Source organism: Anomaloglossus baeobatrachus, chromosome 5 (genome assembly GCF_048569485.1).
Source record: "Anomaloglossus baeobatrachus isolate aAnoBae1 chromosome 5, aAnoBae1.hap1, whole genome shotgun sequence".
In the NCBI taxonomy this organism is placed as follows: domain Eukaryota; kingdom Metazoa; phylum Chordata; class Amphibia; order Anura; family Aromobatidae; genus Anomaloglossus; species Anomaloglossus baeobatrachus.
The window spans coordinates 543400156-543417298 of NC_134357.1; the positions used below are offsets into that span (position 1 = coordinate 543400156).

Consider the following 17143-nt stretch of genomic DNA (forward strand, 5'->3'; position numbering starts at 1 on the left):
TATGATAGAGAACCGGGATATCCGTTTAAATCACCTAGATGATTTTCTGACCGCAATGGCGCAGATGTTTGATGATCCGAATCGCCGTGCTACCGCTGAATCGGCTCTCCTTTCCTTACGTCAGGGAAAGCGTTCTGTCGTTGAATACTCCACTGAATTTAAGAGGTTAGTGGTAGACACCGACTGGGGAAACAATGCATTATTGTCTGTTTTCAGAAAGGGGTTGTCCGGTACCATCAAGGACGAGTTGGCTCGTTCCGAATCTCCAGGGGATTTTGAACTGTTTCTCCAGCACTGTGTGCGTATTGATACCCGCTTGACGGAACGTAGACAGGAAAAATGGGCAGCTGTAAACCGTGTAAACAACTTTACATTTCCTTCCAGAGAACCCGCTCTCAGGACGCCACGGGAGGCCGAGGACGTTCCTATGCAAGTAGACTCTCTGCAAAAGCGAGAGACCAATGAATGTCGCGAACACCGGCTCCGTGAGCGTTTGTGTTTCTATTGCGGTCAATCGGACCATTTCTTGATCGACTGCCCGAAACGTCCGAATCGCCCAAATAAGGTATTGGCAGCCATGGCAGAGTGTGACAACACGGACGCAGAGTCCGATATCTCTGAGGCAAGTGGACACTTGGATGCGGTATTTCCCTTGACTGTAATGTCAACCTCACCGAAGGACTCAGAAGGGAAAAATACCCATTGCTCACTCCCCATTCAGATCCGTTGGGAGGGACAACTAATTCCTACCTCTGCAATGATAGACTCTGGGGCAGGGGGAAATTTCATGGACTCTTCTTTTGCTAGGAAACACGGTATCCGGACTCAGCAAAAATCCTCACCGGTTACCATGGAGACGGTAGACGGATCTCCGTTAATCTCTGGACCAGTCGATCGGGAAACCGTACCGCTAGAATGCGTCATGAAGCCAGGTCAGCAGGAGACCCTTGTTTTCATGCTAATTTCATCTCCTCATTTTCCGATTATTTTAGGTATTCCGTGGCTACGGTCTACAAATCCGGTCATCGATTGGGAAACTAAGGAAATATCCTTCCCACCGCAGAATATTCCGACCATTAGTCCAACTGTTCCGGTTCCAGTACCACCAAATACGGAGAGCACTGTACAGGTACCTGTTTTACCCCCGGTTTACCGTGACTTCGCTGATATATGCGACAAAAGAAAAGCCGACCGACTTCCCCCGCATAGACCGTATGATTGCCCCATAGACTTACTCCCAGGGGCGGAGATTCCGTTTGGTCATGTCTACCCGTTGGCGGCACCTGAGCTAGGAGCGCTAAAAGAGTACATTGATGAAAGCCTAGCCAAGGGATTTATTCGTCCGTCTACCTCACCCGCAGGGGCACCCATCTTTTTCGTGAAAAAGAAGGAGGGGACTCTGAGACCCTGTATTGACTACCGGGAACTGAATAAAATAACCATCCGGAACCGGAATCCGTTACCGTTGATTCCTGAGCTATTGGAGAGGGTCCAACAGGCAAAAATATTCACCAAATTGGACCTCCGTGGGGCATATAATCTGCTTCGTATACGTCCCGGAGACGAGTGGAAGACCGCGTTCCGATGTCGGTACGGACATTTTGAGTACCTAGTGATGCCTTTTGGACTTTGTAACGCTCCCGCGGCATTTCAACATCTAGTTAACGATATTTTTAGGGATATCATGGACCAATTCATGGTGATCTATCTGGACGATATACTAATCTTTTCTGATTCGTTACAGGAACACCAGGAGCACGTCAAGACCGTACTTACCCGTCTGAGGGAAAACCACCTGTACATTAAGCTGGAGAAATGCGAGTTCCACTGCTCACAAATACAATTCTTAGGTTATGTCATCTCTCCTCAGGGACTAAACATGGAATCTAGCAAGATACAAGCCATTCTGGACTGGCCGGAACCGGGAAACATCAAGGAGGTACAACGCTTTGTCGGTTTTGCCAACTTTTACCGACGCTTTATCCGTAACTTTTCAGAGATTGTCCGTCCCATCACTCTGTTAACCAAGAAAGGACAGAAGTTTGTGTGGTCCGCCCAGGCCCAGGAAGCATTCCATCGTCTCAAGGTATGTTTTACCTCAGCGCCAATATTAGTCCATCCGAATCCCGCACTTCCCTTTATCGTGGAGGTCGACGCTTCCGACTATGCATTAGGGGCCATTCTTTCTCAAAGGACCGGGGACAAGAGTCTCTTGCATCCGTGTGCCTTCTTTTCCCGCCGGTTGTCCCCTGCAGAAAGGAACTACGACATTGCGGACAAGGAATTATTGGCGATTATTTCCGCTTTCAAGGAATGGAGACACCACTTACAGGGAGCCGCGCAGCAAGTGATAGTACTCACGGATCACCGTAATCTGGAATTTCTTAAGTCTGCCAGGTGCCTGTCTCCACGGCAAGCCCGTTGGAGCCTATTTCTTAACCAATTCAATTTTATCGTTACATACCGTCCAGGTTCACGTAATGGGAAAGCCGATGCCTTGTCCCGAATCCACGCCGTGGACTCCGTGCCTGGAACCCCGTCTCAGACCGTGTTATCGGATGCCAATTTCGTTGGAGTACTCCAGGACCGGGACTTGTGGAAGGACATCAAGCTGGCCTATGATGGTGACGTATTTCTTGCTGCCCCCCCGAATGATGTAACTCTTGTTCTTCGGAATGGTGTGTGGTTGAGAGAGCGACGCATTTATGTCCCGGAGGCCGTAAGACTTCGGGTTCTCAAGTTGGTCCATGACTCCGTGTTGGCTGGTCATAGGGGGGTACAGAAGACGCAAGAATTTCTGAGCCGTTTTTTCTGGTGGCCTACTTGTTTAAAGGATGTGAAGGACTATGTCCACTCATGTGTGGTTTGTGCCCGGTGCAAGGTCCCTCGTGTGGCTCCTACGGGACTCCTCCAACCGTTACCCGTGCCATCTCGCCCTTGGGGGTCTATCTCCATGGATTTTATTGTGGAGTTGCCAGTCTCATGCGGACACAATACCATTTTAGTGGTGGTAGATCGATTGACTAAAGCTGCTCACTTTATTCCGTGTACCGGTCTTCCCTCAGCCGCAGAGACAGTGGATTTGGTTATCCAGAATGTATTCCGATTGCATGGGGTACCAGACGAGATCATCTCTGACCGGGGCGTGCAGTTCACGTCTAGATTCTGGAAGGGGTTTTGTACGGCACTCCAGATTGATGTCTGTTTGTCTTCTGCATACCATCCTCAGACAAATGGGCAAACCGAACGGACGAATCAAACCCTGGAACAATACCTTCGATGTTATGTCAGCCATCTCCAAGACGATTGGTTGAAGATGCTTCCGTTGGCGGAGTTCTCATATAACAACACTCAGAGCAGCTCCACTAAGGTAACGCCCTTTTTCGCTAACTTGGGTTACCATCCGAATGTTTTGCCTAGGTCACCGGTTGCGGTTTCGGTGCCAGCGGTGGAGGACAGATTGACAGAGCTACGACAAAATCTGGAGGTTCTGAAGGACACTGTGGCTACGGCCCAGGAGCGTTACAAGAGGGCGGCCGACACTCACCGGAAACCGGCACCCATGTACAAGGTAGGGGACTCTGTATGGTTGTCCACCAAAAACCTGAGATTGGGTGTTCCTTCGCAGAAGCTGGGACAAAAATTCATCGGTCCATTTAAGATCACCGGGATCGTGAGCCCTGTGGCCTGTCGGCTACGGTTGCCGCACCATCTAAAGGTACACCCGGTCTTTCATGTGTCTCTCCTCAAACCTGTCTCCCCTAATACGTTTCGTGGTCGTGTTGTGCCTCCTCCTCCGCCTGTGATGGTCGACGGCGAGGAGCAGTTCGTGGTTGAGGACATTATTGACTCCCGGCTCCATCGTCGTCGGCTTCAATATCTGGTACGTTGGCAGGGGTAGCCCCCGAGGACGATTCCTGGGAACCGGTGGGTAACATTCAGGCACCCCGGAAGATCGCTCAGTTTCATCGACGGTTCCCGGACAAGCCGGGCCCTGATCCGTCCTGAGGCCGTCTCTGGGGGGGGGGAGTAATGTCAGGTTTCCAGGTTTTCCAGTTCTCTTTTGAATGAGCTTGCCCTCAGTTAACATGGAGTTTAAGGTTCTGTTGCCCTACTTCCTGTCCAGCTGCTTAAAAGGCCGCCTCTCAGCCCAGTCCAGTGCCTGAGTATACTGCTTGCTGTGTGCTCCTGCTTTGCTGCTGCTAATCCTGATTGCTTTTGGATCCTCCTAAAGACTACCGACCGACCGACTCTGGACCTTACCCGGTTTCTCAAGCTGTGCCCGGATTCCGTCTGCCATCTTCGGTCAGCACTCTGCCCGGTTCTCTCTGGTTCGTAACCACTCTGGACAATCATCCCGTACGGACACTCCTGGACTTTTACCGCTTGCCCATTGTGTCCCGGCTGCTGCGCATTTAGGCCTTCCGGGGTGATTGCCGGACAGTCCCTGTATAGGGGTTCGCTCTGGTGGTCTCCCTGGGGGAGTCCGGTGCGTGGCCCCGGGAATTCCCTCCGCTCCGTTTCGGGAAGGTATTTTGTGTATTTGTACTGCTGTGTTTGTTCCGTTGTTTTCTACCGTGGTTACAGATTATAAAACATCTTGTATCAAAAACTCGTCTCTGCTGATCATTGCCCTACGCTATCGAAATCCTCAGAACATATAATAAGTATTACAGAGACAATCTGTAGAGAATGGAAACTAAAATATTCGGTAGTTAGCGAAACCTCGAATTCTGGGACAGGTATCACCATTTACAGGGGTAATTACACCTGTTTTAATGTTATCCCAACAAACAATGGCAGGTTTCTGGGCAATTTTTGTGATGGGTTGTGTTCCAGATATAGCAATAAAACCAGTAGCCAAGTTATAAATCAAAGAAAAAAAACGGAAGGCACTCACCGGATTGCTCAAAAAAAGGAGCCGTTTATTCGACCATCACCATCAGTAGTGGACTCGTAGAAACGTCACTGTTAGATGCGAAATGGCAGTCGTCTCACAGGCTGTGTACCCCCTCCCTCACTGCCTTCCCCCTGACCTGATGGTCGAATAAACAGCTCCCTTTTTTGAGCAATCCGGTGGGTGCCTTTTGTTTCTTTTTTTTTGGATTTTAAAGGACTGATACTTTGAAATGAGCACCGCGGTTTTGCTCTGCCAGTTCACTGCCATATAATGCATGCACAAGATTAGAGTGGCAATTTTTTTTTTTTTTACAACTTATAAATCAAGTTCAGTCAGTCGTGGATGTATATTGGATTTGTGGACATGGGAAAATCAGGTCAAGATTGGAAGCCAACTGGGCAGGACAATGTGCTCTGGCCAAGGTTCTTATGCCATTTCACATAGTCTCTGAGGGAGCAGGAGCCCACAATCTACTGATATACATAGAAATAGAAGGGAAGTAGAGATCAAATGAAAGTTTAGACCCCCATATTTATATTCATGCTATAGAGGTTTCTAGGGGGGTTCCAGATGAATATAAAGGAAGACATCAGGTAAAGGCTGGATTTGAGTCCTTCACTATTCCGCTAGTAGCTACTAACAAAAATGTAGACTGGATCAATCTTTATTATAACCAGCAGCGGTTTGTTAATTATACTAGAGATGCTTTACAAGGAATAGTGGAACAGCTCAGGCCCAAGTCAGCTATGGCCTATTAGAACAGAATGGCTCTGGATATGATCTTAGCGGAAACAGGAGTCTATAAAATGATCGGGGATACCTGCTGAACATATATTCCAGAAAATGTTGCTCCAAATTGGGAAAGTCACAATAGCCTTGGAGACGTTAACTAGTTTGTCAGAAGAGTTAAAAAGGAATTCTGGAGTGACAGACCCATGGGATCAATATTTTTCATGGATGTAAGAAATGGCTAGACCAGATAGGCATAACTATACTGATAATACTTGAAATACAATTTCTTGTAGTAATCTGTCTTATCTCCCATGTATCAAGAAAATACTTTCTAAGGCCCTGTGCGCACTAGAAAATGGAATTTTCTTAAGAAAATTCCGGACCCTCTGAAAGAATTCCACACCCGTGGTTTGCCGCGGTTTTGGTGCAGGTTATTCCCTGCGTTTTTTTTACCATTATCTATGGCAAAAAACGCAGGTACCTGCGGAAACGAAGTGACATGCACATTAATTCCGCAGCAAAACCCGCAGGGACAAAAAAAATCGCAGTGTGCGCACAGCATTTTTTAATCCCCATAGGTTTTGCTGGAAAAGGACTGCAGAAATGTTATAAACATTGTCTGCAGCACTCCTTCCGTGAAATCCGTGGCAATTCCGCGGTAAAATCCGCAATTTGCGCACAGTGCCTAAAGGTGTAGAAGGATTGACCCCAACATTTCTTCTCATTGATGAGTCTGAACAAGAAACTAATAGTATGTATATACCTCCTATAAGAACCACAGTCCATTACCAAAATAATGACAGTACAGGGAATTAACAGGGATAATGGGAAATCTCTGGTCCTGGGAAATCCGGGTACAAAGGGGAGTGCTCCAAAAAAGATCATTAATCTCAAACCGGTGAAGACTCCACTACCCTCCCTCCTTGGGACCAGTCCGATTCAAAGGTAATTCAGGTAGGGATAGTCTTAGGGAATCCGATAGAAAAATATTTTAGGGGGGACTGTGAGAATACAATATATTTTTCTATATGCGTTTTACCGTGAGAATATATATATGTTTTGGGGGGTTTTCTATATGCTTTTCTATAACCAAACTTTCTTTTTATATGAGTAAGAAGAGAGAGCCTGTTTTCTGATTACTGCTGTGTATCAGGAAAGCAAGTATGTTTATACCAAGGTCAGCAGCTAAAGTCATGAGACAAGAGCACCTGGAGTTATGGTGGATTGAAGATAAGGCACCCCGGAGCTACGTGACAATGGCGTTGCGAGCAGTGGAAGGGACGGAGAGGGGAAATTAAAAAAATAGACATACCACAGGCTTTCTGCATATGTTTTTAATATAACCAATGGCACACTTAAGAATTTTACTAAGAGATTAACCCATTATTACTCTATAAAAGGCTTGCAAAAATAAAGCATGTCACTTGTGCACCTGCTCTCACTGGGGGGGGGTTATACCAGATATTTTCTGTTTGGTCTGAATCCCTTAGCTGGCACTCAGTGACCTTCAATCTGAGAGTTAGCAGACATTCACTGTTAAGAAGGAGATATATTTCCCGAAACTGTGGAATTCTCCTTAACAAGAGAAGCAGTGTGTACAGAGTGGAGACGTGTGTGAACGATGTGTAAAAAGGAGTGTTAGCCCCTTTTACACAGGGGTAGATGATTTTACAGGAAGGAGACAAAGCGCTAGAGTATTCTGAAGTGGCAGCAATGAGTCCAGATCTAAATCTCATTGACATCTGTGAAGAGATCTTAAAATTGCTGTTAGGAGAAGACGCCTTCAAATATGAAAAATCTGGAGCGGTTTACAAAAGAAAAGTCCAAAATTCCAGGTGAGAGGAGTAAGAAGCTTATTGATGGTTACAGGAAATGATAAATTGCAGTTATTCCAAACGGTATGCAACCAAATATTAGGTTTAGGGTGCCAACAGTTTTTTTTCTGGCTCTATTTTGGAATTTTCTGTGAAATTATGCCAATTTACCTTTTTTGTCTCTTTTTTGTGTTGTTCCAATACTCACAAGGAAAATAAACATGTATATCCAAAAACATGTGTAATTGTAATAATTTTCTGGGAGAAATACTCAATTTCTTCATTTTCTGGAACAATTTCAAGGGTGCAAACACTTTTGGCCATGACTATATCTGGTGACCAACAAGAACTGATTTATGTAAAAAATAAATATTTTACTATTTTCTTATGACTCCACAGATTTGATGAAATGGATGCCTCATGAAGGTCCATGAAGGTTGATGATTGTTAAAAATCTACTATACTTAGCATGGAAAGAGATTTAATAAATGGATCCCATCAGATATTCCTACAAAGAAGGGCTGGATCGTAGATGTAAGTCGTAATTTGTAATACTAAAAATTAATGTTCAGCAAATAATTTTTTATTGAAGAATTTGTGAATTTGTGAAGAATGTACAATAATACATCGAACTTGTCCCATTCACCTTCCCACATCCACCACTATGTCCATATCTCGCTGTCACCACAGGGCAAAAAGAGGGCGGCATAAATAGTCACAATTACAATATGTCCCTCAGAAGATACAACTTAAGATAGATAAAATCAAAGAGAGGCACGGACCAGACATCTAGTTTAAACCTTAACGTGAGGATACTCCAAAAAGATTCTTTGCCCAAATCCGACATTTGATCTGTCTAACCAAGATGCCCAAATATCTTCAATTTCTTGGTATGTCTTTCTTGTTTGATACACAAATTTCTCTAAGCGAATGGTGTTATTCAACCAATCAATTACTTCTCTAACGACAGGAGGGTTGGGATTTTGCCAATATGAAGCAATTTCCGAGCTTGATATAATATACGTGTATTAGCCAGTTGGTGACTCTCCTGTACAGGAATATCAGAAGTAAAACCAAGAACACAAGGTAATGGATCCAGGGTAATCTGGCATTCATATACAGAATTTATGAGCACAATCACGTCATCCCAATACCTCCGGAGACGAGGACAGTTCCACATTAGCTGTATCAAATCTGCATCTGGCATACCAAATTTCCAGCACCTTGTCGGGTTTCACCCCCATTTTCAGTAAGAAGTCAGATATACCCAATGCACCAGAAAGTTATTTGCCTTTATCATATAGCTCAGCATAGCCATTGAGAACGTAGATGCTACATCCTCCCCACGCCATAGAAATGGATCCGGTATTACTACATCTACTCTATTTTTGCAATTTCACGACACTTGGAATTTTTTTCCTATTTTTCAATGCAATATGGGGTCGATCAAAAGTACAACTTATCCCACAAAAAACATACTCTCATATGACTATTTTGATGGAAAAATACATATTATGGCTCTTGGAATAAGGGGAAGAAAAAAATAAATTTCAAAAACGGGAAATCGCGTGGGGGTGAAGGGGTTAAATCTTCCCTGTAGATTTAAAAAGGAGCAATTCAATTTTTTATGCACTTGGGTAAAATAGGGAAGTAATACATTTACTGTTAGTGTTTGTCTGCACCATGTGTTTTTATTAAATATAGCTTCACAGAATGGATATTAATGAGGTACAGAACAAAGTGAAAAAGGGAAGGAGTGCCATATTTCAACTTAGGTATTTGGAATGTTTTGCAGCTGCCACGTCACATTGGCAGAGCACCTGAGGTGCATTGAGTATATTGAGACTATACTGTCGGTGTGTCACAAAATGTTATACTATTGGGCAGTGAAAAAAAATAATTACCTTTTTACCACTAACTAAGTAAAACAGGCCCTAAAGATGTTAACCAATTTCTCCTGAATGTAGCAATTCTCACACACGTGGCTGTACTGTTCGCTGCAGCACATGGCTCGAGAGAGAGAAGGAGCACAGTTTGATTTTTGGAGCACAGATTTTCCTAGAATAGTGTGCGGACTCCATATGTAGAGCACCTCAAGTGACCAAATTTTGAAAATTACACCCCTATGGGCATAGTGACGATTTAGTCTCTGTAAAACATCCATGAAGTCAAACAAAGTGAATGTTTCAGACATAGAAATTGCAAACAAGTCCTTCTCATGTCCAGTACATTGTAGTGCCCATACATTGTGCCCAGCTTGTGCTTCTGGAGACATACACCTCGTAAATCAAGCGGGTTCTCCTCACAACATTTACATGTTTTGCATTATTGTAAACTGTGGTATAGGCAATTTGTGGTGCTCAGAAGGTAAGGGGGTATTTGGACTTGGGAGTGCAGATTTTGCTTGATTTGTGTTTTGAGAGGGAAGGGGGGGCCATAGCATTTTTCCAGAGGCTTTTATCTTAATTAGGACTTACTTCACTTGTATCCAATCAAGAATACCATTGATGCAAAACATCCGTAAAAATATTTTTATTTATTAGCAATATATAAAACATAACACTTGGCATTATAGGGCAAACAAGAAATGCAAAACTGCACCCTCCATCCATTGGGGAGGGGCGCGTGAAGAGGCACTAAGCCTACAATAAATGTTAACAGGTAATTGCATAATTGCAATACAATATTGCAAACACTCCTAAGGAGGCATTAACTATTAAACTGGCAGTGATCTATAGCAGGCTCACATGCACAATATCCATAGTCAAAATGACTACAAAAGGAGCACTAACCAGTTACAATTTCAAATCAATATATTAATCAATTGATATACAAAGTAGATCAAAAAGTATTTTACATATGTATATACACCTCATTGGCCGTGTTGTCCGGCAGCGCATATTCAAACCCTGCAAAGTTATATGAAAAGTAGTTAATGCGCCGCAGGACCTCACTGCCAAATGTAATAAGTATATAGTGTATTTGCAGCCACTTAACCTCAGCATTACAAAAATAGTATGTGATTTTAGATCTCATGCATTCGGATGCCATAGACATCCATTCAGCATAGTAAACGTCTATGGCACACTAACATTAGACACGCTCCATGCATCCATATTGCGGGAAAGCATATCATCCCCATCTGTATACTATGACCATTAGTTAGTTTAGGTCCTATATCCAGTGCATATGGACCTCTCACGGTCCGCAGCCAAATCAAGCTGACATGCACTAGAAGGGGAAATATAGCTCCTCTACTACATACATGGATACAGATAGTCAGCCCAAATTGCTCTCACCATTAGATGTCGGGAATCTGAATTATGACATTCCCTAAAGTCACGGGGAATAGTTTTTAGTTTCTCATCAGGGGAAGCTTCTTTTGATTTTTTAATATCCCTAACATGCTCACCCACCCGAGTTTTAATTCTCGGGTGGTCATGCCTATATAATATAGGCCACAGGGACACGAAGCCTGATATATTACCGCCTTCAACATACAATTTAAGTATATCCTGATGTCGTATTCCCTGTCACCACTAGCATTTTTAAATGTCTTGGCCCTTCGCATGTTGGCACAGGCTTTACATAGCCCACATGGGTAGAAGCCAATTACCCCTGTCTTATTTTGATTCCCTATAGGAGGTCCGTAGTGACTTCGCACTAAATGGTCTTTAATATTTCTCGCCCTGCGTGCTGTCATTAATGGATACTGTGATATATTCTTACTTAAGATGGGATCTGTTGTTAGTATATTCCAGTGTTTCTTTAAAATCTCATTAATGTCACTCCATCGGTTATTATAAGTTGTTATCAGTCTAACCTCACCTTTCTGCTGTTCCTTGGCTTGGGGGTAACTAGAGTAGAGGAGAGATTCCTTAGTACACTTTTTTGCCCTATCAAGACCAAGTTTGATTTTTCTCTTACTGTATCACCTATGAAGAAACCTCTGTGTCAGTTCTTCAGCCTGCACAGAGAAAGCCTCATCAGAGGAACAGATACTTCGGGCCCAAATAAATTGCGCAATGGGGATACTGCTAATAGTTGCAGGGAGATGGGATGATTGCGCATGTAGCGGGGCATTGGTAGCTGTAGATTTCCTAAAAATTTCCGTGGTAAGTCTCCCCTCATCACTTGCTATAATTTTTATATCCAGAAAATCAATTTCGTGGCCTACCCTGTATGTTAAAAAGACATTGATGGAGTTGTTGTTCAGTCTATCAATGAACCCTGCTAACTCACTGGGGGTACCATCCAACAGGAACCAGATGTCATCGATGTATCTCATCCGATTATTCACCTTATTTATGTCATCTGGTTCCATGAGAAATATCTCCCTTTCCAATGCCCCCAAGAATAAGTTAGCATAGGCCGGGGCACAAGCCACCCCATGGCGGTCCCCTGTTTCTGGATAAAAGTAGCCCCCTTAAAAGTAAAGACATTATGGGTTAACACAAAATCCAATTATATCAACAGCAGCTCAACCAATTTTTTATCCAAATTGCTAGTATTAAGGAAGAATGATCTTGCCCTGAGTCCATCATGGTGACCTATCGACGTGTAGAGACTTTCTACATCGGTGGTCACCATCATGGTACCCGGGTCGAGTATAACACCATCCAGTCTTTTCAATGCCTCAGTGGTATCTTTTATGTAGGACGAGAGGGAGGCTGCCAGGGGCTTTAGATAAAAATCAAGCATCTGGCATACCCCCTCGCAAAGACCATCTACACTTGACACTATTGGCCGACCCGGTGTATTGAAATTATTTTTATGCAGCTTTGATGTCAGGTATAGAGTTGGCATCTTTGGGTTTTTACTAACCAGGCAGTCGAGCAATTTCTTAGGGATAAGGCCCTTCTGAAAGGCATCATCCAAAATTCCAACTAGTTCGGCCTGAAATGCCACTAGTGGATCAACATACAGTTTTTTATAGCATGTTTTATTGCCCAACTGCCTGTTAGCCTCCCTCTCGTACATCTGGTTGGGCCAAATGACGAGATTCCTGCCTTTATCGGTAGGTTTAAATTGGACGTCTGTCCATCCTCTCATCTCGTCAAGGGCCCATTTTTCCTTCCAACTGAGGTTAGAAAATCTGTTGGGTTTCAGGTTGAGCTGCTCGATATCTTTACTCACCATCTTAACAAAAATGTCTACAGCAGGGCATAAATTCAATGATGGAATTTTTTTTTATTTGGAATATAAATGGGTGGGGATCTTACTTATTGTTGCCCCAGCAGCTTCCTCAGATAAAGTTTCTAAAGCATCAAGTGCTTCTTCCTCCCTTTCCATCTCTGTTGGCCCCCCTATAGAAGATTGTGCAAACATCCGTTTAAAGAGCAGCTTAGGAGCAAAAAGATGTACATCTTTGATTGCAGTAAACGTATCAAGCTGCATAGTGGGGGCAAAGGATAATCCTTTACTGAGCAATTGGACCTGAGTTTTAGACAACACACGGTTGGACAAGTTAATTACCTTAAACTGGTCAGTTCTTTCATTTGTAGCTTGGTTGTTATAATTTCCAGTTTTCCTTTGTCCACCAGATCGTGTATGTATAACACTTGTTGATGGTGTCTCATCCTCCGACTGATCCAGTTCACTATTAGTAGTCACTGATGATATAGAGCCTGATTTAGGTCTTGTTCTCTTAGTCTGGGCTGGTCTAAACTGCCACCTAAATACTTTTTTATTCAAATGGTCAGAGATGTCTCTGATACTTCTTAGCTTTAGTGGTGCTAATCTCCTTTTCCCACTTTTGGGTATCTTTTTCCATCTCCTCCAGAAATGTATTAAGTGTATCTGAGAAGAATTCCTTACGTAAACTATTCTCAAGCTCTACTATCTCAGTATCTAATACCAACAGTGATGCCTTATTTTTGTCAATAATGATCTGTAAAAATGATCTAGAGCAGGTCACTGCTGCCTCTTCCCACCGTTTTATATAATGCTCCTCCTCCAATGGGAATGATGGGTAGGTCTGGATCCTCAGGCCTCTTGGGATGATATTATTAGTCAAATAATTTTCAAGGGACATGTTTGTCCACCAAATTGTAACTCTCTTATGTACACAATCTCTATATTTTGTACATAATTCCTTATTGTCTGGAGATGTCTGATTTAAAAGAAATGAAGAGTCATGTTTAAACAAGTCTGCCGCCCTACTTCGCCAAGCCACTTCTTTAGTTTTGAAGTCCATTTCAAACATATAAAGGGCCTGCACTGTAAAGATACAGGTAATAATTAGTTTATAGCAACACAAGGTCCACATGTTCTCACCAGAAAGTCATAAAGGATAGCATCCTATACAGCACTAACTTCACTTGTATCCAATCAAGAATACCATTGATGCAAAACATCCATAAAAATATTTTTATTTATTAGCAATATATAAAACATAACACTTGGCATTATAGGGCAAACAAGAAATGCAAAACTGCACCCTCCATCTATTGGGGACTTGTATTTTTGCGGACTGAGCTGAATGCAATTTGGGGGCAATTTGTGGTACAGAACATTTTGGATCAGTACGCATTTATCCTGTGCTGTTTGCTGGGCATTTAAATTATGGTTTCCATCTACATCTCCGAAATAAGCAATTTAGGTGAAACCCCCAATGGATCCATTCACTAATGAGGCAGGGGAGTTACTCTGGACTCAGTTTGGTCTCTGTCAATCTTTTCAAAGGTGAACAAAACTCTTGTTGAACGCACTTTAGTGCACGCTGAAAAGGACGCATTAAAAGATGGACACCGTATTGAGAGTCTATTGTGGTATTGGTATTAAAACTAATAAAGAGAATTTGAAAAAAAAAATGAACACCGCTGGGCCACAAGCCAGATGGGAGTCCAAATTGACTTTCTCTGCCTCATTACAGTAACATTTCTGTTGGAAATTTGATCTGAATCACAATTTTCAGAGATTTACATGTACTCCCCGGTGAAAGTGCTCAGTGTAGAGCGCAGAATAAATATGAGCTTTGACTTATTGCGATCTTTGGGAGGCAGAATAAAGAAATCAACAGCAGTTGAAGAATTGGCTTCATTTATTTCTTACGCTGTTCACTGTGCAGTATAAATTAGTAGGCTCATTTATTCCTCAGTTCATAACGATTACAGTGATACCAGATTTATAAAATTTAGGTTTCGCTACTATCACACTAAAAAATGCTTTTTTACAATATAAAGGTTTTTTTCATCACAGAACTTTGAAGGCTATAGCGGTTTTATTTTTCTAATGACGGAGTCATGTGAGGGCTTGTCTTTTGCGGGATGAGTTGGAGTTTTTATTGGTAACATTTTTAGCCATATAATATATTTTTTAATCACTTTCCACTTCGCTTTTTGTGGGGCAGAATCTAGAAGAAGCAGCAATTGTTTTTTTTTTACCCAGTTAACCTAGCGATAAAAGCAATGACAGCTTTATTCTGTAAGTCAGGACGATTACAGCGATACCACATTTATATACTGTAGTTTTATGTTTTGCCGCTGTTACACCATAAAAACTAATTTTATAGAAAAAATATATTTTTGTTATTGCGGTATTCTGAGAGCTATAACTTTTTTTTTTGCTTATTGTTTTTTTGAGGAACAAGATGATGTACCAATTTTATTCATCTATGACTTTTTGATTGTGTTTTAAACAAAAATAGGATTTTCCAGTAATTCATTTTTCACATTCTAGGAATTTTAATGGCTACTCCCTATGTGGGATTTTTCATGTTTAAGAAAGTGGCATTTTTTGATAAACCGTTTCCCACATTCTGAACATAAATATGGCTTCTCCCCTGTGTGAGTTTTCTGGTGTACAACAAGATTCGATTTAGATATAAAATATTTCCCACATTCTGAACATGAATAAGGCTTCTCCCCTGTATGAGTTCTCAGGTGTTTAACAAGACTTGATTTATCTAAAAAAGATTTCTCACATTCTGAACATGAATATGGCTTCTCCCCTGAATGAGTTCTCAGGTGTTTAACAAGACCTGATTTATCAAAAAAACATTTCCCACACTCTGAACATGAATATGGCTTCTCCCCGGTGTGAGTTTTCTGATGTGCAATAAGCAGTGATTTCTGTGCATAATATTTCCCACATTCTGAACATGAATATGGCTTCTCCCCTGTGTGAGTTTTCTGATGTCTAACAAGCAGTGATTTCTGTGCATAACATTTCCCACATTCTGAACATGAATATGACTTCTCCCCCGTGTGAATTTTCTGATGTCTAACAAGAAGTGACATTTGTGCATAACATTTCCCACATTCTGAACATGAAAAAGGCTTCTCTCCTGTGTGAATTCTCTGATGTTTATCAAGGTGTTTTTTCTGTACAAAACATTTTTCACATTCTGAACATGAATATGGTTTCTCCCCTGAATGAGTTATCTGGTGTTTTTTAAGATTTGAGTTATCTAAAAAACATTTCCCACACTCTGAACATGAATATGGTTTCACACCTGTGTGAAATCTCTGATGTATAACAAGATGTGATTTTCGTGCAAAACATTTTCCACATTCTGAACAGGAATATGGCTTCTCACCTGTGTGAGTTCTCTGGTGATCAACCAAATTCCCTTTACAATTAAAACATTTCCCACATTCTGGACATGTATGTGGCTTCTCCCCAGTATGAATTCTCTCATGCCTAACAAGATTTGTTTTCCGGTTAAAATATCTTCCACATTTGGAACAAGAAAATCTCTTCTCCTCTTTGTTATTTTTTTTATATTTAACAAAAAATGTTTTTAGGGAAAAATTATTTCTATATTCTGAATCTGAAATTGATATCTTTGCTTTAAAATCAGATTGTTTTTTAATGCCTCTTTTGTGACTTTTATTTTTCTTAGTAGTCTGTAATGAGTCAGAAGATAGAACCTGTTCCAAAGGATTAATTGATTGACATTTTCTGTGAAGGGATGATGGGATATCTGGAGTACAGGCATTCACTTCAATTGTATCCTGTATGATATAAAGGTCGACTGATCTACAAACTGAAGATGTGAGTTCTCCCTCTGATCTCCTGGTGCAGTCATCTGCCAGTAAAAAAAACCAACAATTATTAGTGGGGGAGCACTACTAGACCTTCTACTAACCAATAGGCCAGACCGCATATCAAATATACAAGTTGGGGGTTACTTGGGGAATAGTGATCACAAAATAATAAGTTTTCATGTATTCTTTAGTAAGATGTCTAGTAGGGGGGCTACAAGGACACTAAACTTCAGGAAAGCAAATTTTAAACGGTTGAGAGATGATCTTAGTGCAATAAACTGGGATGATGTACTAAGTAATAAAAGTACACAAAGCAAATGGGAGACTTTTATGAGCATCCTGAATAGGGCTTGTGCAGAAAATATACCCTATGGGAACAAACATGCTAGAAATAGGAGGAAACCCCTATGGCTAAATAGAGCTGTAAGGGAAGCAATAAAAGAAAAACAGAAAGCCTTAAAAGAATTAAAGAGGGTAGGTAGTGATGAGGCATTATATAATTATAGAAAATTAAATAAAATATGTAAAAAGCAAATTAAGTTAGCTAAGTTTGAGACAGAGAGACTCATTGCGAGAGAAAGTAAAAATAATCCTAAAATATTCTTTAACTACATAAACAGTAAAAAACTGAAAAGCGATAGTGTTGGCCCCCTTAAAAATAGTCTTGGTGAAATGGTGGAAGGGGATGAGGGTAAAGCCAACCTGCT

At 41.8% G+C, this 17143-nt stretch overlaps 1 protein-coding gene across 1 annotated transcript in view; it reads right to left on the reverse strand.

Moving 5' to 3' along the window:
• LOC142312219 (uncharacterized) overlaps positions 1–17143 on the reverse strand; it is a 139041-nt gene that overhangs the window by 103445 nt on the left and 18453 nt on the right. The window contains exon 7 of the mRNA XM_075351127.1: positions 15143–16477. Within this exon, the coding sequence (XP_075207242.1) occupies positions 15143–16477 (1335 nt within the window). The remainder of the gene's footprint in view (positions 1–15142; positions 16478–17143) is intronic.